Source organism: Ambystoma mexicanum, chromosome 7p (genome assembly GCF_040938575.1).
Source record: "Ambystoma mexicanum isolate Mex_15411 chromosome 7p, UKY_AmexF1_1, whole genome shotgun sequence".
Classification (NCBI taxonomy): domain Eukaryota; kingdom Metazoa; phylum Chordata; class Amphibia; order Caudata; family Ambystomatidae; genus Ambystoma; species Ambystoma mexicanum.
This window is the reverse complement of record NC_090939.1, coordinates 524937851-524962489: the sequence shown is the minus strand read 5'-3', so window position 1 is coordinate 524962489 and position 24639 is coordinate 524937851. Positions and strand designations below refer to the sequence as shown.

Genomic DNA, 24639 nt, shown 5'->3' with positions numbered 1-24639 from the left:
GCATTAAATGGGTGGGATACATAGCCAAACTACACAAATCCATCCTCAAATGTCAACTACATTGAAAAAAAAGCATGAGAGACCCTCATTTAAAGCCCCTATTTCAAGCTCTTATGTTAAAGCTCTTATTTTAATGAAAATAGTTTCGGCTTAAACGTAGCGCTTTCATCGCCAGCTAATAGCTAAAATTAGCAGTACTTACAAAGGCAGCAGAGCTCAGTCAAAAATGGAACTAGACCTATGAAAATAAAAAATATATAATATCGCACCCGGGGAAGGGCCATCAGCCAAGCAGGTGGCTGGAACATCGGGTGAGAATAGACATTATCTGCCCACTGCTTCCAGCCACCCCCAAGGGTCTTTCCTGGGAGGCGCCATTTAAAACAAGATTTATTGTGTAGAGGCAACAGGGAGCCTCTCCATGTTGCCTCCTCAGTCCTTCCTGCCTCCCCCAAAACAATCCAATCCTTCTCCATCCCCTCCCTCTATCCCTCTATCCCTCCCGAGTTACCACCTGGACAGCAGCCTTGTGCTTTGGTCCTGGCACTCCTCCCATCTCCCGGCCACCAAAAACATTCCTATGGTGGCGGCAATCTTTTAAAACAAAAATTGTTCCCCCATAGGCTGCACAAGCCACGTGAATCTCTCGGGGGGTGGGGGCAGTCAACACAAGGCAAAGGAGGTCAGCATGACAGTGATCTGCTCTCCATTCCCTGCTCCCCCCTCCCCCTTGTGCCATCATAAAAAAGGGTCTGAAGTCTTACATGGGAGCAGAAAAGCATTGCTCCTCGCTATTATGATTCTATTTAACACACCGCCCATTTTAAAATGAGCTGTTAGTCTTTACCCATATGGCTATGCCCCCTCCTCCTCCAGGTGTTAGATAATTCTACAGTTTTCTTTCCTGCTTTCTTCCAAACTCCTTCTTCAACACTACCACACTGCTCTCTTCAGCCTCCTCCACCACTCATCCTCTGCACTCACCCACCCCCACTTCCTTCTCCACCACTCCTCCACTCAATCCAACATCATCCTCATACAATAGCTTCCTCTCGCCAATGCTTCCAAACACTCCTGTATCTCAAACCACTCACATTACCTTATTTTGTGACTTTTTATACCAGGTTGTTCTGCCCAGTCTGATGGGCTGCCAAGAAGGAGTTTCACCTGTGTATGATCTATCAGGGATTGGTTAGTTTCAAACATACGTTTTGAGAACCTTTATACAATTGAGATGTGCAGGATTTCCGCACTTCTGGTCTGATGACATGTAAAGCCTGTCAGCTATCATGAAAGGTATCAGAGTCCGGCACATGCAAGAGGACTAGGGAACTTTGCTTTGAACAAGCAGAGCTACTGTGTCCCTACCACAGCGCTTCTGCCCAAGAGCTCCAGACTCCTATACTTGGCAAACCCTGTATTCAGTTTGCGGTTTCCTGAATATATATGGTTCTCTCTGGGGAGTTTGTTGAAGGGCCAGCAACTACTGCATTGATGCATGCAGCAATCCCGAATATGGTGTGAGGAGGCAACCAGGGAATCCTCCTCATAACAACCTGTACTCAGCATCACTCTACAGGTTGTGACAACTGGCCCTTTTGGGTAACCCCCCCGACCCAAGCCGGGAACTGTCATTTCCCCCGTACTTGTGACTTATCTGTGTTTATAGGGTACCGGCTAAGAAGAACAAATTATTTACCGCTCAGTCATTTTCTTTCTGATGGACGTTCCTCCCATGAATTCCTCATCTTTGATATCGGTCTACCAATGCAGCAACTCTTTGGAAACCTTTCCGCAGCCATGGGGTGCAGCACGGATCCATGTCAGCTATGCCTGACGCCTCCATGCACCCTGTGACTGACATGAAGAAGGGGCCAGTATATATAGAGGCCCCAAACCCTGTTACCTTAGTTTCACCCTTTTTTCCTGGCACGCTGATGCTGAGGGACTGCAGAAACAAGGTGGACTATATCCGCAAAAAGGGGCAGGTAGGAATGGCAATGAGGAATCCATCATCCATCTGAGGAATGTCCATAGAACAGTACCGAGAGGTAAGTAATCTGTTCTTTTAATGCACTCCTTCCTCCCATAGATTGCTCATCTTTGATAGACTCCCAAAGCAATATGGACATCACCTAAACCAGAAAACTATGAAGGACAGCTCTGATAAAAAGAGAGAGTATCCAAAACAGACATAGAACCCAGGCAGTAATCTTTAGCAAACTTCAACAATGAAACCCACAAAGCCACTTGGCAAATATCTAGAACAAGGACTCCATGTTGTAGCGCAGAGGTGGCGGCCAACCCTCTGGTGGAGTGTGCCTACCCCCCTACCCCCTCCAAGACCCTTAGGGACCTCATTACCAGCAAGATCACAGCATTTCAAGATTCAGATAATAATCAACCATGGCAGGCTCTGTTTAATCACAGGTCTGTGAGCATGGGCACCAGTGTAACCAACGAAAAGCTGATCATCTTTCCTGGCCTGTTTTGCCGAAAAAGAGGTGGTAGCTGAGGGCCCACACTGGATCTAGACAATGAAAATGCTCCTCTGCCTTGGAAGGATCCGGCGGAGGAAAAAGATGGATCTTTTGAGAGGGATGGAAATTGGAGATTACTTTCGGAAGGAAGAATGGCCTCCCTCTCAATGTCATGTTCTCCTTTAAAAAAAACAAGTGGGGAGGATCTAACTGATGATACCTGGAGCTTACTCACTAGTGATCAATTTTAATGCCTCAACACGAAAAATAGGGCAGGCAAACCAAATTTCTAGCTGGGAGCAACTATCGTACTCAGCCATCTAACTGTGTTAAAAACAATCTTAAGAAGAGACAGATTTCATCAGTGCAAGGAAAATTACAGCCTAAAGAGTGCTCATCAAGTTGATATTGTGCGTTTGTTTAATATTATTTGGTAGGTTTTGAGTGCAGGGATCATCTTGGTGTGCTGTAGGTTTGAGATCACGCAGGATTTCCGTGACCCATGCCATTCAACCAGATTTATGGACATGGTATGCATATTGGCTAATAGCTATCGCAATGGCATGGAAATCGACAGGGGGCCCACCATATGCAATGTGGTATAGGGAATTTGAACACTGGGCAGAGGCAGAGACAACAACATGGGGTGCGGGAGTCTCCAGAATCGAGGAGGAGGTGAGCGTAATGTTTGGTGCAGAAAACGCTGGTCTGGGACATGTTTCATCCCTCCGACGACAAACCCCCTTGAAATTTAAGTTTAAGCTGGTAAATTATAGTAACATTGAGCAATACGGAGAAGAGGAAGGGTTCGCCCACCCAGCTATCCCACAATAGAAAGTTGATCATTGCAAACCATATCCCCACAAGATTGTGACTAACTGTGATAATGGAAATACGAATGAAGAAAGTTAATGTTGGCTAACTGTGATAATGGAAATACGAATGAAGAAAGTTAATGTTGGTTATTGTTTTGTTTGTTACTAGTTACTAAATTTGAGTTGTATATTTTGAAAATGGCAAAATGTAAGCTATTGATCAACTGTGATTTTACAAATGCCAATAAAAACATTTTAAAATAAATGCAATAACCAGATGTTTGTCATATGTTGGCAGCAGAACCAAAGTCTGATCACAAACCAGGAATCTTCGAAGACAGGCCTGCGGTTCATATTGTGTTTTCTGCTTTTCTTGGCTGCCTTGTTTGGGTTGATGTAGTCTCTCTTACCCATCACAGACATTCAGCAGTGTTCTGCGTGAATTGCGCAATGTTCAGTTTAGTATCTTTGTGCTTCCCATCCTTCGAGCCGGACTACAATGTACCTGGGATCTCAGCCAGAGACTAGCTCAAGGAATGAGAAACCCACAGAGGCTTGGCATAGTGGGGCGTCTTCTGAACAGCAAACAAAGCTCAGGGAATTTGTCTGTCCCAATGCCTTACATCTTCATCCACCAGCTTCCGCAAAATATTTTTCAAGATCAGATTAAAGCTTCCACTAAACCATCCAAGATGTGAAGTGTATATACAAAGAGGAGATTTTCAAGTCAGCCATTACTTGGAAACATTGAAGTGGATCCCTGGTCTAAGTATTTAATAGTGATCCACCACCTTGGTGAACTAGAGTATGAGAGGTTTCAGGACTTGTTGGCTAATTGTTTTTCTGGTGGACAAATGCCTCAGGATACAGGGTAGCACAATCAACAATGACCAGCCTTGCCTGGATAAGTAGTTCAGGGGTCTCAGTATCCATTCCAATCCTTGAAAAGGCCACATAAAGTATACAGAGAGGTTGCAAGGAGGACAGCTCCAATTATGCCTGGTTAGTCTTCTGTCACATGGCGCAGCCCTTGCAATATTTGTTTAGGTGTTGATATATGCCTAAACAGAAGAACCTACTTAGGACATGGTACTGGGTCTGACTAACACTTTGGTGGTCTTCAGATAGAACTAAATGTGCTAGATTGAGAATGACCTACTGAAATGGGGGTGACCAGTAGATGGAATCAGGACTGACCATTCCCATTGGGTATACTTTCCACCCTGTACAGAATTTCATTTCATATGAAGTACGGTACAGTTTGTGTCTTTCAAAAGAATCGCCTAACTGAAGGCAGGCCTTAAGAATGGGGTAATTCTACTGGGCTGCTGCGAATTCTGGGCTATAGGGCATGGTTTATGTAATCAGGATCGGAGCAGGACAGGGGGATACGTTTCTACCGATCTTGGTTGAGGTGAACTTTGTGTTGGGAACCCCCATTGAGGTTGAAGGTGAAAACCGTCTTTCTTACTACTATGAAACCTCAGACTGCATGGGGAGATACAACTTTGTTTGTGCTATTGGGTCCCCTTTCTGGATCACAAATGCCTGCTGCCTATGGTTGTATAATAACACCTTCCCCAATGACACCACATGCTTGATCCTAAAGGTAGATGCGCATTCTCTCCTCGTCCTCAACCGCTCGCAAATGCTCATTTCTCCACCTCTTAAAGATGTACGCCCTTTCAATATCACGGTCCACCTACTCCAACTTCTTACTGCAAGCCTTGCTTTCCTCCTCCTGCAGGTCCTTTACTTCGCCCTCCTTACTAATGCTCCAGCTCTCTTTATGAAATCTGTCTTAAACCTCTTCAATTAGAATGTTCCATGGCACCTGCTTCACACTTGCCCACTCTTCCTCCCATCACTTGATGTTTCTACAACCTTCAACAGTTCCTCTCTTTCACCACCTCCTCTTCTGTGCCCTGGTCCTCTCTCCAACCTCCTCCTCCTCCTCCTCCTCCCTCCAACAAACTCTAAAAATTAAAACAGTCGCCAATAACCACTACCTTTGTGTGACTTCTCGTTTATAGAGGTATGCTCCTTTCCCCTCAGCGTGGGTCATAGCAAACGGTTTCACCCGTGTTGGATTTGCTACCTGCAGTGGGCATTGGATAGATTCGAATATGGTTTTGAGCCATTGTCTTTAATTGAGATACATCAGACCTCTGCATGTAGGACAGTGGCTATCTAAAACCCATCTGCCACTTTGAATGGCATTAGAGTCCCATACGTGCATAATGACCTGGAAGCTTCAAACTCCTGAGTGCCCATCGTGGGGCTCTTCACTCCAGAGTTCAGTAAGCCCTGCATTTGAGTTCTGGTTTCCTGACCAGGTATCAGGTTGCACTTTTTGATTGCACAGCCAAACAGTCTTGGAGGTTTTAGACTCTTCTCTCTGGGGAAAATATGAGGCAACTAAACATAAGTACTCTCAGTAGTGAAATAAGAGTGTCCCTGGATGTTCCTATTACTGAGCCAGAAATAAAGTATGCCATTAGAAGTATGAAATCTAGGAAGGTAGGGCGGGCATAATGGATTCTCAGTGAGTTTCTAAAAAGAAATACCAGAAGGGTTGGCACCCAGACTTTAAAAAAAAAAAAAAGTCTTTTACACAACTATGGAAGAACAAGACCTCCCCGGTCATTCCTGGAAAACTCAATTGCAGTGATTTGCAAAGAGGGGAAAACCCTGAGAACTGTGCCTCATGTAGGCCAATATCCTTGTTGCACATAGATACTTTCTAAGCTGATGGCCAATAGATTAGAGCTGCATCTCCTGGAGATCATCCATCTCGATCAGGTGGGATTTGTTAAATCCAAATCTCCACAAGATGACTGACCTAATGCACCAATTGAGAGATTTACCGGTAGAGACTGTTTATCATTAAACGCTGAAAAGGCGTTTGACCTAGTCTCCTAGAAGTTTTTACAGGAGGTACTGAAAGAGTTCAGTTTCGGTACTCAGTGGATAACCAAATTATATTTGAATCTCAGAGCATCAGTGAGAGTCGCTGCTCACTGCACCAATTCTTGATTTGGAGGAGGACTAGACCGGGTTTCCCCCTCTCACACTTGCTATTCGTCCTAGGCAAAGAACCCCTGCTGTCAAAGATCAGCAGTAATAATCACATGAAGGACATTCCCGGGCTGGAAATCAGGACTATATGTTAGCATAGCTTGCAGAGGATAATGTGCTAGATCTTTCAGACCCATGAGACTACATTTTCATGCTACTAGCAGGCTTCAAAGAATATGGAACTATCTCAGGATATAGAGTTATTGTATAAAAATCGGTTCTCCTTCCATTAGGTCCCAGAGTGGAGGGTTGGGGGCGGGGGGAGGGCGGAATCGTTAACGGTAGTGCGCTTCAAGATTGTGAGACAACGTAAATTATTTGGGAATATGATTGCTGGCTGTCCTCCCACTTTTGTTGCAACGAAAGTGCCAGGATTTGGGTAGGTGGTCCACATTGGGATTGTTGTGAAGGGGAAAGTGACGAAAAAATTAAGATGAAAGTCCCTAGTTGAAAATGCATTTACTAACAGTGTTGGCCATTTTAAAACATATTCAAAATCATGCACAGCACTCCGCTGTATTCCATGGGCTGCAGGGCAAGAGGGAAGAGGGGGCTGAAAATCTGTATTTTACATAGTCAATCAACTGCTACGGCAACTGTCTACAGTTGAGGGCTATGCCATCCTTTACATGCAGAACACATACGTCCTCGATGACATCACCAGTCTCCAAGCCCCCCAGTTCTCTAGAGAAAAGTCACTTGCGCCCCCGACCCAAGTCTCTGAATATCTATTTCCCCACACAGAGGACTCCTGTGTGCCTGACCTTGGGTTAGTAGTAATTCTAGTGGAGTATTATGTCCCTAGTGGGACCCTGCAATGACCCTTAAACCACCACAAGCCTAACGCTAAAGCACAAGCACAATGACAACATGAAATCAATATGCACACTTGGCAGTTACATCCACAACACATTGAAACAGTACGCCCACTCCTTAAGTGGACCCTCGGGTGTACTCATATTCTGAAATGTCATTCTCAAACATTGTATGAAGACTGTCTATTACTTAGAAATCAAAGTCTAGCAAATAAATGGGTATATACGGGTGCAGAGCTTATCAGTTTAAAGCTTAGCGTATCATGTAGTAACATCTTGTACATGGCCTGCTGGTGTTATTTTTAGGCAGTCTTCTGAGATTTAATGCCTTAGTTCTTCTTTCAATTAAAATAAGACAGATTTATGCCTTGCAACTGTGCCTTAAGTCCTGTTCAAAACAAGTACTAACATAGTTATTATGTAATCTAAGTGGTCTGGTATAGCGCCAATCTGCCACTCGGTAAAGTCACTGCACTTCGCTCTGTAAGAAAAAAAGGGGGCGGAGTTAATTAGTGGGACATTGGGAAAGGCAGATGCAAATCCTGCTGTGTTGATTGGTGCAAGTCGGAAGTACCCAGTTCTTGAGGGGCAATCTGCTTTCTATGGATTTGGCAGAGAAACTTGGCAGTATCTTATCCCTAGGAAAGAACTCAAGATCTGATAGACTACAGCGCTTTCGGTCTAGTTAGTCACTGATGCCGGAATGTACGACATCGCTAAAGAGGGGAGCTTAGTCATGGTTCGGTTAGGGTTGATGGGCTCACGGCTAGGCCTGTAGTGGACGTCCGTGGGGGGTTTATGTGTGCTGTGTAAGGTGGTAGGCGATCTTTGAGAGAGACAGTAGAGTAGGCCTTACAAGGCAAAACAACCTGCAACCCTTCACTCCCACCACTGGCCTCTTGCATACAGAACTGTTTCACTAGCTCACACTGCCCGTTAATCCCTCGCACTCTCGCATTGTTACCTTGTATCCCATGTGCAACAAAAGAAGCATCTGCAAGTTCGAAGATGAGGTGGTGGAAGGGGCAGCCTGTAAATGTCAATTACCATAAACTGCTGCTAGGGATTATGGGCGTCAAGAACCTTTGGTTCGGAGAAAGGGATGCTAGAAGTTTGGGGCTGCAGTCACCCATTTTTCTTTGCTTAGCAAGCACAATGGCAGGCAAAGAGATGCCTCAAAGCTCACTCTACGATGATTAGGTGCTGAGAATTCTGCCCATAATTGCAGGGCCCATCTTGGGTAGAGGAAGAAGGCATTTGTCAGGCATTGGTCGTGGCAGGGGCTACACTCCATGCTCATGTAGCCAATTGTTCTACCTTGCGGTCTCCTTCAAGCCCCAAACACTTCTCACACAGTTCAAAATGAAAATGACAATGGCAAAGTTGCAACCCCCGTGGCCATTTCTGTGCTTTCCTGGCATTAACAGTCTCGTGAGTATATTTAAAGGCCTACAAATGGTTAGAGTTTGTGAATTCTCATTTATTAAAGGACTCTCAGATGGTCAGGCACTTTGTTCCTCACAGGGGTACACTTTTCATCATGTCAAGGAGTAAGAGGCGAAATTCAACACAAAACAAACATTTTAACAATGCCTCTCTCGCTCTAAACCAAAGCAGTCTCCATGTTTTCAGATCCCTTTAAGAACACTGTCCGGCCTGCATTTCTCTTTACATGGCCATAACAACAACTCTCTTAATTCAGTACAGGCACTGCATCACCAATACATCATAGTCTAAAACTGGATTATTTTGTATTCAAAAAGTGAGAGCGAGTGGGGCACAGATAAAAACAGGATATTCTGATAGATCATCATGTTGAACTTGCAATAATAATAAGGGTCTGGAAGGTCCCGATTAGGGCTAAAATAGATATGCAACTGAGATACATTCATCAGAGAATTCTGGGTAGAATCTATTGGACTCCATCTCGTATGTGTTCTCTGGGTATGATTGATAGTGATAGTTGTTGGGGTTGTGGGAAGGAGAAGGGTACGCTGATCCATATGTTATGGAACTGCGAGAGAGTTAAGACCTTTTGGCGTGATGTGGTTGATAGGATTGATCGGGTGTGGGACAATAATTATCCAAGGAACCCATCCGCGATTATTTTGCAATTAATGACCACTGGTTATAAAATTGATTGGGTAACATCGAGTTGGATCGTCAAGGTCTTGTTGGTGGCTACAAAACAGATATTGAAAGTCTGGAAGACGAGGAAGAAACCTTTGGTAGAGAACTGGATTTTTGATGTACAAGTTATTTCTGCCTACGAAAAGACTATGTTCTGTAGATTGCACGAAGAAACATGCGATGATGAACAATGGGGGAACTTCAATGATCTTTATGGGTGAAGGCTGCTTGGGTTAATGGGGCCTGTGGAGGTTGTATCTAGTCTCGAGAATTATATCGTGGGGGTGTGCGTTTATGTTTTGTTCTATGTTGTTTTTTGTGGATGTGTATGTGGGGTTGTTACATGTGCATAGGCTTTGACGGATATGTGATTGTTTCTTTGGTCGAAGCTTTTAATGAAATGTATTTGGCAGTATATTCCTGATCCATCTGCTTTTCTACATATGTAATATTTTCTTTGTCGAAAATGGAAATAAAGTTAAGAAAAAAAAAAAAGTGTAATGGTTCCGTCACAAGCAGAACTATAGATCAAAGTGCATAGATGTATTTGAATGATGCATGACAGGGACAGAATTAAAAGGCCTTCTTTCAGCATGCATATCCCAATTAAGTCCATTAACCTTTTTTTTTTTTATATATAAATGAGTAATCACAGAGGCATACTGTGAACAATACTTAAACAAACAAGACACCAAAAAATGATTTGTTCTTAATTGCCATGTAACTGACAATGAAAATCAGCACACTTATTGGGGCTATAGAAACACCGACAGAACAGAACCCAGTGCCAGAACGAACCTGGAGAGGAGCCAAGATTGCAGCGTGATCAGGACCTTTGATGGTCACACCTCCAGCAATGTAAATCCATGCTCCCAAGCCTCCACTGTGGCCTCTCTGCTATACCGCTCAGATACCTTGGTCGATACAGGCCCCTTTGACTAAGAGTATGCATTTGAAATATGACTCATGCCCATGGAGTGATCAAGAAAGGCTGCAGAGCGAGTATTCGTAGCAATACTGACCAGGGTTTAGACGAACCTTGGCTGCATAAACATGTTTTGGCTGAATAATTTTTTGTCAGGGCTCACAGCAACAGGAATTCACAATAGTCCAGCTTAGCAACTATGATAGCCCATACAGTGGTTGTGCAGTATTCAGGTACGAAGGGTCTCACCTAGGGGAAACTAAAACAAATGGAAGGAATTTCTCTCCACCTGCCTAGTTGCTTTCCATTCTGCGGTTATTATCACCAATCACCTTCTGTGCTTGAGCCCACTACATGCCCTTTCCTTGATCTCTACATTTGGATTGTAATAGGGGATTCACTTTTGAACACAGGGAATGGAGATTTGTACAATCAATAGGAGAAACCTCACACTATTGCACACAAGACATCCCAATTAACAGCTTAAATAAATCCATTACCACATACCTCTTTTACGGTGCTGCTTGCTTCATCTGCGTTAAATGCTGCCTAGAACACACAAAAAATAGAAATGATTTAGAATGTTTTGAAATATATATTTCTGATCAATGCAGCCATTACATTTCACTTGGATTATCAGCTTCCCACAACAACCGACACATACAACAGACAGGTATCAATTATAATATGAGAAACAACAGCTAAATTAAGTAAATTGGAACAGAAAATAGAAACGTCTTTAACTAGAGACAATTTTGCTCTGGAATTTGCATAGACAAAACGAAAAGAGTAACAATATTTTTGAGAAGTATGGAAGTCTCTTGACAGACGAAAAATAATAAAAACATGACGCATGAAAAAAAACAAAAGTTAAAAGAAGCGTTATTTTTCAATCTCGGGAAAGTTCGTCAGGTCGAGGCGTAACTGGTTGTCCCTTTTCTAAGTGTTCGTACATCTTGGACTTATTCAAGGTGTTTTTTCTCAAGATATCTTAGGAGTTCCAACTGCTGTATAGATTATGCAATGTAATATTTCAGAATCGTTCTGTACACATCATGCATTGCAGTCTTTCAATGTCTTCACTGAATGATGCGTGAAGTGCTCCGACTCCTGCATCTATCTATTTATTGCAGTCTGCTCGACAACAACTGAGTTGTCAGAGATACAGTAACTCAATATACAATACCAGGTTTAGAATTATGAGCTATCTTTAAACAGCACAGTTTACATCGTAATCCGAGTGCAGAATTCCCCCCTCTCCACCCCCAATCAAAAATACAGCCCAATCTCTTCCCATTGTTCCCACTGGGTGAATATATATATAACTGTGGTAGACAGGGATTGCTAACATACAAGGTGGAGTTTAAATTTCTTTAGTAATGGGACACTTGCCTTATTAACTGTAGTACAAAGTCTTGGAATGCTGCTCTCTTTTAGCAAGAGCTACTTTTAAATATGTAATAAATGGAAGATACCTAACTGTTTAGACTCATTTTTGTTAGCCAAGTACAGGCTTCCCCACACCCCTCCCTTGTATCCGACATGCACTGCAATTGTTCCAAGTCTCGTTTCCATGATGCTGGAAGAGTTCCGACTCCTATATCCATCCAGTGTTGAAGTCTTTCAATGTCTCCAACAATCCTGCATCCAGCATAATCTGCATCTTTTCACTGCATCCTTCTCAGAGCGTCATACAGGTGTTCGTGGTCTTCATTTTTTAAATTTTGACTACCTCCGATGTTAGAAATTCTTTAGGATTGGGGCGGAGGGCGGCTGCTTTTGTCTTGCAATCTTTCATTGTTGCTAGACCATGAATTCTACTGTTGTACGAATCATCATTTCACTTTCTGATCTGTTTGGTATTCTTTGTTTTCTTATTCCATGGTATCGTGGAATGCATATGTCCTCATATCATGCTATTGTACCATTTAACTAATTGTGTATAGCACCTTGGCGTAAGGCACTAAAGAAGCTAAAAAAAATAAATAAAAAAATAATAAATTGTTTTCTTAACGAGTTCAACAAACTCACTTCAGTTCTATCATGAAGGGGGTTAGGTCAATGCGGCCCTCACAATGGTCTTAAACTGGCATTCTACATTCTCGTCTCGGTTGAACCCCCCCCCCCTATGCTTCAGTATCAGGTGTATGGTCCATCTTTGTCATCTCCCTCTTGCCCTAATTATGATCCTCACTGGCCAAATTTCTCTTGTGCCACTCTCCTCACTTGGACTACAAACTACTTGACAGCTCTCATACACTCCAATGTGTTTTGTGTGAGAAATCCAGCAGTCCTTTATTTCTTATACTCAGTCCTCAGATTCTTTTCAGCTCCTCCAATGGAAGAGTAGTGATTCACTCACAGCTGGAGAAGAGTGTGTGGGTGTGGGTATGAGTGTGTGCGTCTCTCCAGATATGGGAAGGTGGTAATGGTGATTAAAATAGAAATTCGGCATCAGTGAATTAGGGGTTCTTGAAGGTAAAACTACGTTTGTGCCCAAAGGTGGCTGCAAACGGGGGTAGGAATAGACTACTAACCTTCAAAAGAGGGGGCATGAGGTTGAATGAAAATGTATCTAGAAGATATGCAGACATGAATGAAGAGTTGGTCATGGAATGTACATCTGTCAATTTTCAAGCATTTATATGGTCGGCGGAAAGGCCTGGGAGGCCAGCTGCCTGTGGGCGCTTAAAACATCTTCACTCATTTGACGAAGAGATTTTCTTTAGAAAAAGTCCCTTTCGTAAAGCTCTAAGTGAACTAAGAATAACTCCTTTGCAACCAACGGTATACATGTCGAAGATAAAAATCCCTACAGAAGGAGTATAGAAACCAGGTGCTGGGGTAAAAATACCAGCAATATCAGAAATATGGTGAGTTCATGCTAAGAGCTTTGGGGAAAGGTGACTTCCATAATATCTGGACCCTTGTCAATCAGTCCGAGACCACCCAATCCCTGGTTCTAAGCAATGTGGTAGGAGAAAGGGATTGGTTTAACCATTTCACTGCTGTGAATAGCAAGTCTATGAATGACAGAGAGTGGGACTCCCCGTGGCATATAGAAATATCGGAGAAATTAATAAATTCTCATCTTCCTGGTCCCCGGGCCCAAACAGGCTCACCAACGCAATCTTGAAGAGTAACGTTGCAACTTGGTCCAGACTAGTAATGGTACTTTTTGATAGGATCTTAAGGGAAAAACACCTGCCCATCTCCTGGAAACCATCCATAATCATCCCGATTTACAAGGGAGTCGATCGGACGGATCCTGGGCATTACCGCCAGGTCACCCTCCTGGACGTGGAGAGTAAGATCTTTGCAGGGTTATTAATAAGAGAATTGGAGGGCTGATCCACAAAATATAAGATTGTATCGAAAGCTCAAATAGGTTTCAGGAAAGGGCAATCGACCTCCCTGAATAGATTGGTGTTGAATCTAGCCAGTGAAAAATCTTGGGTGAGGGGGAGGGCCAGTGTTGTACATAGCCTGGATTGATCTATCGAAGGTGTTCGACACAGTGAGTAGTGAGCGCCTCTGGTTAAAGCTAGATGCTTGGGGGATTCTGAAGCAGCTTCTGGCCATACTAGCAAGCCGTCATGATAAAAACTTTCTAAGGTTTAGATTGAACGCAGCAGGACAGTGGTCAGCGCCGGTGGGAGTGGAGAGAGGGGTAAGGCAGGGTTTCCCCCTAACCCTCTATTCTCTTTAAACTCTACCTAGCAGATCTAGATAGAAGTCTGGCATCCTCTGCATTGGTCAGCCCCAAGATTGGTGATACTCCCATCAGATGGCTGGCCTAAGCTGATGATATAGTCCTGCTGGATTACTCACCGGTCAGCCTGCAGCGCCTTTTGAGGGCCTTGGGGAATTACGCAGAGAAAAATGATCTTCAGATCAATACTATGAAATCAACGATAATGATCTGTAAAAGGCCTGGCAAGCAGGCTTGGCACTTAAAGTGGGTTCTGGGAGAGGAGGAGATACCCATAGATAAAAATGTGACCAATTTGGGCTTTAGACTATACTCGGTCCAGACACTAAGCCAATTGAATTTAGATCTGACAGAAAAGACCAATAGGTTGCCATACCAGATAAAAAAAGTGCTCAAAAGTTACTTTAGGTTTTTATTGACTGGAACCCCCTGATGAAATTCTATGTGGCAAAAGTCCTTCAAGCTTTGCTGTACGGGATGGACACCAACCAAACCCTTGATATGGCAAATCAATTGGGCAAGAGCGGAGGGTCGACTGTGGAAACGAGTCTTGGGATTAACTTTGTCCCTGCCAATGGCCAGTCTAAGATTTGAATTGGGTCTCGGCTCAATGCAAATGCATGTGGATTGTCATCTCATTTCGATATATACATTGAGTGTTGTTCCACAGGCAAACTCCCTATATGAAAATATGGCTGGCGGATTAAAAACCAATTCTTCTGAGCTTTTGGTAAAGTTAAAATTCTTGGTCATGGGAATTCTATTAGAATGTGATTGTGATGTTGATACGCTAATTGCTAACCATTTATGTGTGAAGAGATAGCTTAAGAGACTGGATTATATGTGCACTATAGACGCCATGCGCTCACTAAAACTGGCTAAATCCTTTCTTATTATCGATAACAAAATGGGAACTATTCCTAGATATCTAAGACGCTTCCCGAGCTCTAAGAAAAGACAAGAATTCTTAAGGGCATGGCTCAATCTTGTCCCCACTGGAGAAGTCCTATTGTCTCGAAATAGGCCTGGCTTGGCCTCGGTAGGATGTCATTTGTGCAAAGAAAAATACAATCCAGTCTCTTAAGCACATATTGATGAAATGCAGAGGTTCATGGGATGTGAGGAGACAGTTGTTCTTGCATGTATGAGATAGGGAAGCTAGACTTCACTCTGACATGTTCTGGGACAGACTAATTGCCAATGAAGAAGTTTCTCTAGCAATACTTGTGATTCGGGTACTCCAAGCCCTGGGTTTTATTGCCAGATACTGAGTAGTCCACTAGGAGACTACTGCATGCCAGTAGGATGATGCATTGTGATGTATTTTGATTGTATTCTGTCTATAGTTTTAAAAAAATGTTCCGATGATTGTGAAAAGTCAAAATTGTCAGGCTGAAACACAAATAAATAATAATAAAACAGATCTTTACGAAACGTTGCAGTGGTGGGGTGGCACTAGTCCCTAATCGCTTTCGAAATGTTGGTAAAATCCATTACTCAAATCAAAAGTGAGAGTGTGTATGTATATATATTTTAGTGAAAACGTTTGTTAAAAAGGGACATCATAGTGGCAAAGTAAACATTGAAAAATCCCAAGAAATTTGCCAGTTACGGTAAGCTATGCAACCATAACTAGTGCCACCACCATTCAATGCTAACGCTAACACCCAGGAAATCAAAGATGACATTTTTCTGCCCCTCCAAAATCTATACAGTGAAAAAGGGGGTTTTAACTATACTTTACTGGTTCCTTTCTTCCTATAATGTTTTTTCTCACTTAATATGTTTATGTACTTTACCTACTAACACATCTTTTACTACATATTCTATTTCTTTTTCATTTCTTTTACATAAATTGTTTCAAAGCATTCTGAATATTAGAAAGAAAAAACTAATTTCCAACATTTGTTAGATCTACTCCATCTCTTGAAAAAATGTTCACTACATCATGTTGTACATTCTTGTTGTGAAAAGATGCCATTCCTACATCCTGCTCTGGAGAGGATAGCTCAGGGGCAATGTGCTCGCCTTGGAAGCAAGACAACGCAGTGTAACACAGGTTCGATCCCGGGTCTGTGCTTAGAAACCTCTTGGTATTAAGCATGCTATAAATAAATAACCAATTATTATATATTTCTAAAAACACACACACCGCTTTATTGACATTTGCCTTGCTTTTTAGATTTGTGGACAAACCAACTTTTGTCCACATTATTTGTCTTTCAGAAATTCAAGAAAAAATAATGTTTGTGGCTGGAACAGTTCCATTAGTCACCTGAAAGTATCTTTTATGATACACTACAGAGATATTCCAGTTACATATACTAAACTATTGCCTCCATAATGTATTATAAGGATTTATGGATGCTTCATATGCACTATACCTTCACACATGGGTAATAACTGACTCAATTTCATTCCACAAACTCCATATCAGAACACCTCCACTTCTTCTAATTCAAGATTCTCAGAGATGCCAATTGCTCTGAATTTGTGTACACCCAATGAATCCACGAATATCCTAACAGTCTTCTTGCTCATTTCCATGCCTGCAGCAATTCATACACTGCCCTCTGCAGCTCAGCGTCTCCTCTACAAACACAAAGCCTGATTGGCCGCTCGGATCCGAGAAGTCTGAGGTCTCGCAAGTCCTGTTTCCATGCAGGGCATGATCAAAAGGCCCGGATGGCACGTGTGATGCTTTTCTGAACAGTTGCGGACGTCAACAAACAAGCCAGTCCTTCTACACCTTTTACCTTTAGGTCTTTAACACTCCCTGATTGGCTACTTTAAACAGTCACATATTCATTCACCAATCACATTCAAAAACTCTATATGCAGCCCTGTCACTCATTTCAATAGTTCACATGTACCTTTCGACTCCCAGAGTGCATTAGTGCTGTGAATCAGAGCCTCCTCTACCACAAACTGCAGTGCAAACGTCTACACCTTGATATTTACAAGTTCAGCATCTACAATCCAAAATCTACATCTAATTAGACATAATACAGGTATTCATATTTTGTACTACCTTTTCATAATAATTCCACATATAACAATATCTATTAAGATATGTTTTTACAGCCATGCACTGCTCACATAAACTGGCAGTTAATAGTACTATAACAGTACAAGACTATTTCTCAAATGCATTTACCAGGTTTCTAAAAATGTTGCTGATGCACCTATGCATTATGTGTCTTTTAGTGAAATGCTGTTCAAAAGAAGCATTTCCTAATTAAACACTTTTGCTTATAGATAATGGTACTTGCAGCATTTTCCACGCTGTGTTGTTAGATGCCATGTACTGCCAAAATGTTCCACCTCCTCTCATCAAGTGGCAGTAAATAGTACTATAGGAATATTTGGCAAGTGTATTTCTTTCTTTTAGCACATTTTAAACATGTTACTGCTGCTAATTCAACAATGCATTCTGTGTCTGTTTGTAAGGTTCTATTAAAAAGAGACAAGGTGAAAGCGGACACTAGAAGCAGAATGAACTTGTGCTGCACTGGTTCATTAGACATATGACTTGTTTAAGTTTTAGTAAATTGAAATAGCAGCAAGTTTACAGGAGGGAAAGGTGTTGTCCACACCTTTTGTATTAACATGAAAGGGTTGGGCCCTGTGATTCTTGTGCTGATAATAAAAAAGGTACACAAAGTTTTTCAAGTTTTCATGTAAAGGATTTAATGAGTGATTTAGGTAGGTCAGCCAACACGTGCTTCAACCATTAAGGGTCTTTCTCCAGGCTAAACGGATTCTTGGCTGCCCATGGTTGATAACTTTATGGCTTGCCAGTTGGACAATCATGTTAGCAATGGCAGAGCCAGATTCCTTGGCTCTGTCGGGAAAGTGAATATTGGCCTCAGGTATTTGTGGCTTAATAATCCTATGGGTGTTGGTGGCGGTGGGTTGGCTTGCTGTGCCTTTCGGCTCCTGTTCTCCCCAGCTGGTCTCTGAATAGTGAATGGAAAAAGAGGCATAGCTGAATCCTACAGTTTTTACGTATGTAAAGTATACAGTCTTTTCCAGGCACTGCTAACACATGCCAGGTAGTGCCAACATTTTACACCTCATCGTATCAAGTGGCAGTTATTACTTCTATACAAAAGTTTGGCAAGTGCATTTTGCTTGTTTTTGCAAATGTAAAATGGTTAGTACTCTAATGCACCAATGCAGTGTTCCACTTAGTAGAGTGGTGGTAAAAAAAAGCATTGCGAAGACAACAGTTTTGCTGATCTAGTACATATTTTTCCAGGCAGTGCTATCTGATGCCATATAGTTGCAACATGTTGCACCTCGCACATCAGGTTCTTTATAGAACTCTTTCCAGAGTACATGTTTCTTCTTTATTAAACATGTACACGTTACCTTTAGCTTCAGCTTATATGTGCATTAGCAGCACCAAAATATTTACATTTTGCTGTTTCAATAACTTTGGCTACTTTAAAACATATCAAGCCCTACTACTTAAACCACTGTACAGTTACCACATTTACCAACTACCTTTCTTTTACATGTACAGAACAAAGAGGATTGCCAGAAGCCCCAACAGAAGAAACCTCCAAGGTAATTATATTAATGTTCCATGTATGCCACCATAATTGTAATAACCTAATTTTACTGTGCATTAGGCTAAAAAATCAATGTTAATTATATGCTATTCCATTACACACTTACTCATTCCATTGCAGGAAACAAACTTTCTCATTATACCACAAAACTCCCCATTTAATAGAACCACCACCACCATATTCACCAGTAGCACCACGGTTCAGAACACTAGTACAAACACTTTAAACACACATTTCCCATCACATCATTATGCCACACAACTCTATCCTATTACAATCTAACTGTAACAACCCCTACTACCACACCTTTCATATACGCATGTCTGCCTCCTGTTATTACCATACAAATCGTCTTCCTTATACCAGTACTAAACATTATTCTACATCATTTTTTTTACACTACTCGCTCTCATATCACTTCACTTTTAACAACTAATTAATTCATTCATTCTTATGCTTTACCATCCTTACAATGTTTCTCACATCACATTTCTTAAAACAGATCTCCACAACCCTGTTGCTCACACCACACTGCAGCAACATAATCCAGCACTCCTCTTCCTAGTACCCAACAATATTCATATTCACAACTCTTCTTCCTAGGACCCAACATGTATTTATATATTCATATTCACAGAACTCTCTCTCAAATAACAAACACATTCCAAGCATTACTTAAATTATCTTCACCTCCCACTTCCCAATACCAAATATATACCACATCTCCAAATATTTCACTCCATACCTCCCGCTATCTAGGCATTCAACTTCCACATCTCACCACACAATTATAATTGTTCTTTTATAAACGCTCTTAATACCAGCGAGTGGTTTCTAAGCGCAGGATCGGGATTTAAATCTGTATTACACTGCATTGGCTTGCTTCCAAGACAAATGCATTGCCCCCAAGCTATCCTTCCTCCCCAATCATACACCACTCTTTATTATCCACCCTCTCCAGTTACACCCACACAACCCTCATCCCTATACACTAATACCCACATACAAGTACCTACAACTTTAACAAACATTTTTTAACAGATACTAAACGATGCCTACTAAAAGTCAGCCCCGCAGAAAACAAATGAGAGCAGATAAAGAGTCCAACTCCACTAAAACAATGTATACAAAATTTGAAACTGCGCTCATCAGCACTAACAAAAGTAATCCACCTCCTTCAAAAATAAAAGTAAATAAAAAGTAGCAAACAAACCACAACTGAAAACCAACCTCTAACTAGATCGAGTAATGTCCATATACCCATAGTAAAACAGTCAAAGAAATCCATTTGACAAAAAATGTTCCTGCGCAGAGTTCTCAGAAATCTAATCTGGTAAATCAAGTGCTGCACTTAAAAGCTACCAGATACAAATAATCCTTGAAGCTTTGATTGACAGCACATTCAAACTAAAAGAAAATGTGTTATACTGCTTTTAAAACAGAATGAAACCACTAACTAAATTAATCAAAACACTACAAACAACTTCTAAACATGCACAATGTCAATATACATACCATTTTCAACTTCTGCACAGTAGAATGGTTTCACGCCAGTAGTACAGAACCATATTTCAATGAAGAAGCATGTAAACAAGAACTAACAAACCCAATTGCCACAGACAACAACGGCGCTATGCAATAGTAGCAGACACCATTATGGCAAAAGAAACCTTAGAGAAAATTTTCAAACAACTGTTCACTCTGTCTAGACAAGTCATACAGTGTACAAATTGACATGTGCAATGTGCGCCAACAGTGTTCAAATGTTTTCGACAATTCGTCAATCACTATGTTAAAATAAAAGGCAAAAGTAGAATAAAAACTATACAAACCATTCATTAGCCTGCATTTCAGGAACTGCTTGAAAAAGCACCTCCTATCTTACAAAAATGTTAGCTGCACACCATTGTACAATGTGAAACCTTGTACATAGATTGAACAATGCAAAAAGTCCTGCAATAGGACTACAAATACTAAATGACAATCTCCTAAATAGAACAGCCGAAAAACTCCTCAGACAAATACAACACATACAAAGTAAATATTTTGGAACTGAAGTACAGTAAGAAAATTCAGTTAGTTTAGAAAAGATAAACCAACAACTTTCCAACAATAACCTCCTTACAAACATGTACAAAAAAGAAATCAACTTTACAATCATGTTTTCTAAAAAGTGTTCAGTTAAATCAGTTCTCAAAGTTAGTCGAATTTAGAAATTATCTGTATTAGCTCCTCATGCTATGCATCGTTAGGCACATTTGGATTGTTATTAAAACTTGCATCATAAAATCATGCAACCATATCTATTCAGTTCATCGATATACACTTGACCATCATTAGTGCTCTTGCTCTTGATTAGGCGTATTTTGGCATCATAATACATTTTGCATTTTCCCATTTCTTTACATTGCAAAGACAGTTTCTAAAAAAGTTCTTAACTACAATACAGATCGGCAAGCGATTTGATAGAAAGGACATAAACCACCTATCATTTTTTTCCCAGGTTCTAAATTGCATGTAATGTTTATGAAGATGTAACTTTCTTCTCTTAAGGCGGGGCAATTTAACACAATGTGTTTTAACGTTTCTTTTTGATTGGCATTTTTGCAAAACCTACAAGATTCTAGTGTTTTAATAATTAATTTGCATTTTACCATGACCGCTCTGGTTGGCCAGAGGTTGAACCTGAAACGTATGAAGGCTGATCTCAGCTTTATAGATGGATAACGTATCAGGTATGGTTCGCAAGTCCAAAGCTTTTTTTCATTTTTTAAAAAGGGATTTCGATGGCATCTCTGTAAATCCGGCATTGGTGTCGTGTTTTTATCCAGTCACTCAAATATAGTTTTCTCTTGGCTCTCTCTGGGTTTTCTAAGAGAACATCTACTGTTAAGTCAGCAGTGGCCATTGTGTCAAAGACCATTTTTCTCCAGTTAACAACAAATTCATGTGTTGATGTCACCAGGTAATGAGATAGGAGGTAGAAGCAATGTGCCTCATTACAACCCTGGCATTAAGGGGTTAACGGCACCGCAAAAGGTGGTGGCGCCGTCAACCCCTTAACGCCTGATTACGAGGTCCCTTTGCGGGTTGGCAATTTTAACGCCTGCTTTTTGCAGGCGTTAAAATCCAACCCGCAAAGGGACCTTGGTGCTTAGCGCCTTCCCCATTCCCATTGAGCCCTACGGGGCAAAAACGGGAATGGGGAAGGGCCCATGGTGAATGGGGAATTACTGCCCCGCCAACCTTAGAATGGGGCGGTAATTCCGCCATTCACCATGGCGGACCCCGCCATGGACCATGGTGCTAATAGCACCATGGTTTAGCGCCGGGGTCGTAATGAGGCCCAATGTGTTAATGTCTTTTGCGAGAATGTATTTTCTCAACAAGGTACATTGGGCCTGATTACGAGTCCAGCAAGTAACCGAGGCGGTAAAACCGCCTGGTTACCGCCGGACTCGTATTACCATTCCGCCTCCGTGATTCCCAGAATTACCCGGGCATTACAACCCCGGTTTCCCGGGAATCACTGAGGCGGAATGGTGTTAATCCCCATTCCCATTGAGTCCTATCGGACTCAATGGGAAAGGGGAATGGGGATCATGGAAACACTGGCAGCATCTCGTAATGCTGCCGATGTTTCCTCGTCCGCCTGCAGGTGGGCGGTGTTAAACCCACCAGGTCAGACATCGTTATTTCCGCACCGCCTGATTTGTAATGAGGCCCATTGTCTCCATTGATATACAAAGTTTATAACTACATCTGATGAAATTCCAGACAATGTTATGGGTCTGTTTTCTCAGAACATTTTATAAAAAAGTACAAAAATAGTAGATATGGCCTAGAAAATGTAACAGAATGAGGAATCGCAATGGTTCCAATTAGCTTTGTATCCAGCAGCAAAACATAAATACAGAGTAACAGATCACTTAATATTATGGGCATACTGCAATACTAAGCTTGATAATAACGAAATGCCATCACATACTAGCAATAATAACTTGGAAATATTTCCACTTCCATAAACTCTCTAACAACTTAACCTGTAAGAAAGTATCATAATTCAAACAATTCACCCATTCCCAGCTATAATATGTCTCCAACCAAAGAACTGCTAAATTGCCTCCAACGCAATTACTCAAAGGCATTCATGGCAAAGTATTATACTCACCATTAGACCTTAATGAACATTTAGAAACACCAGGAGTAGGACGACCAGCACAATAATCTTTGATTGTACTAGTTAATAGTGTGCCAATGAAGGACAAAATAAATTGGCAACAAGTAGTTGACTTAAACAAAGTTGAAAAAGCCCTAGAATATCTTAAAGAAAACAATGATATAAACATTGAAGAAAACTTAAAATAAAAGCACCCAAGTATTTGAAGATGCACCACAAATTGACTAATTTCAACATGTTGCCCTTATCACTACGAACAACATTTTAGAACAGTAAACTATTCACCCACTATATTCCAGAGACATCATGGAAGAAGCATTAGAAACATACCAAATGTGTCAAGCCGTAGGGTCTCCAATGAGCATATGGGAAAGATGTTTCTACAGGAAAAGGAGGAATATACATTGACAGATCCATACAAATCAGTGCACCAGAATATTGTTCTCTACATTTCCTGAATATGATTTCCAGCTCTTGTTTGAAAGCAAACTAGAAACTCTATGCTATGGAGTTGTGTACACACTAAAGACAGGCACTGATTTCTAAAACATGTCCGATACTGAACTCCTTCAAAAGATAAAAGACAAGATGAAGTGTTGCAGTCAAGTATTACAAATCTCTTGGCAAATATGCGTGGTACAAAAGAATAATTGTTCCGACGCGTACTGATGAATGTTGTATGTTAAGGAACATAGGCCTACCTACATGGTTTGTTACAGAATATGCATGGGATGACGTGCATGGCTTTCCTTGAATAGCAACCCAAAATAAAGAAGGAATAGACATAAAATGACAAGGAGAACTATGTTCTCTCGATCCTGTGAACGTCTCAAGATACTTTCACAATAGTTTCATTGCCATGCTGCACTTCATCCACAATGAAAACTGTTCTCCACTCAGAGAAGTAAAACACTTGGAAAAGAATATCAATCCAGAGGCGCAACACAAATCGACATGCTTTTGTGGATACAAAACGCTCCGAAATTTGGCCATGACAGTGATGACACTGTTTTACAATTTCTTCAAAACTACATTACCTGCGACATCCCTACAGGAGACCTACATAATGACCTATGGACACAAAATCATACATTTCCAAAGACATAAGTGTGGCAAACCAGGCCGACATAGATATAAAAACTAAGAAGACTGCTTCACCAAATGTCACGAATCCTTAGACCAGGTTGTTCCCAAGGTCAAGTAAATAGTTTCTTGTCTTCCATTAGGCACAGCGTAAAAGGTACATCTCCCAAAAAAACATTCAACATGAAAGGAGAAGAGGCATCAAAGTACATCAATGATTACAATCCTGTCAATGCCCTCTTGTTGCATGCTAATATAGACATTCAATATATTGCAGATAATTCAACTGCCATTGCAAGATATGCCACAGCCTATCTCACCAAAGCTGAGAGCTAAAAGACCTTTGGGATGACATATAATCAGACAAGACCCTTTCACAAAAATTATACAGCTTTGGTATGAAAAGGTTTTCACATAGAAAATGTGGGTCCGATGAAGCTGCAGACCATATAACAATATATTCTCAGGAATAAGGCAGGAATGGTTACATTCACCATAACCAAGTTCCTAGTGTACTTACTACAAGCACTATAAACAAAGAACATCTCTATAAATGAAAGCTTCCAGATTTCATACAGATGGAAACACATATGCACTCTGTGCAACCATGTTTCACAGGAAAACATCCCTAATGAACGATTTGTGTAACTATCTGTACCAAATGGTGATGCAAGTCCATATCACCACCTTCTGAAAAATGCAAATCATGGCATATTATGCTCTTTTTGTAATTCAGACAATCGCTCCAAAAATAAAACCATGAGATAGATATATATATATATCTAACACTTAGGTAGGATTCCGTTTTCAGCTGATGCAATTTATCAGTGTTAGGTTGCCCTCT

At 41.3% G+C, this 24639-nt stretch overlaps 1 protein-coding gene across 1 annotated transcript in view; it reads right to left on the bottom strand.

Annotated features, from left to right (window-relative positions):
• The window catches only part of DYNLT3 (dynein light chain Tctex-type 3), a 136439-nt gene that overhangs the window by 77812 nt on the left and 33988 nt on the right, over positions 1-24639 (bottom strand). The window contains exon 2 of the mRNA XM_069636561.1: positions 10751-10792. Coding sequence (XP_069492662.1) covers positions 10751-10792 — 42 coding nt within the window. The remainder of the gene's footprint in view (positions 1-10750; positions 10793-24639) is intronic.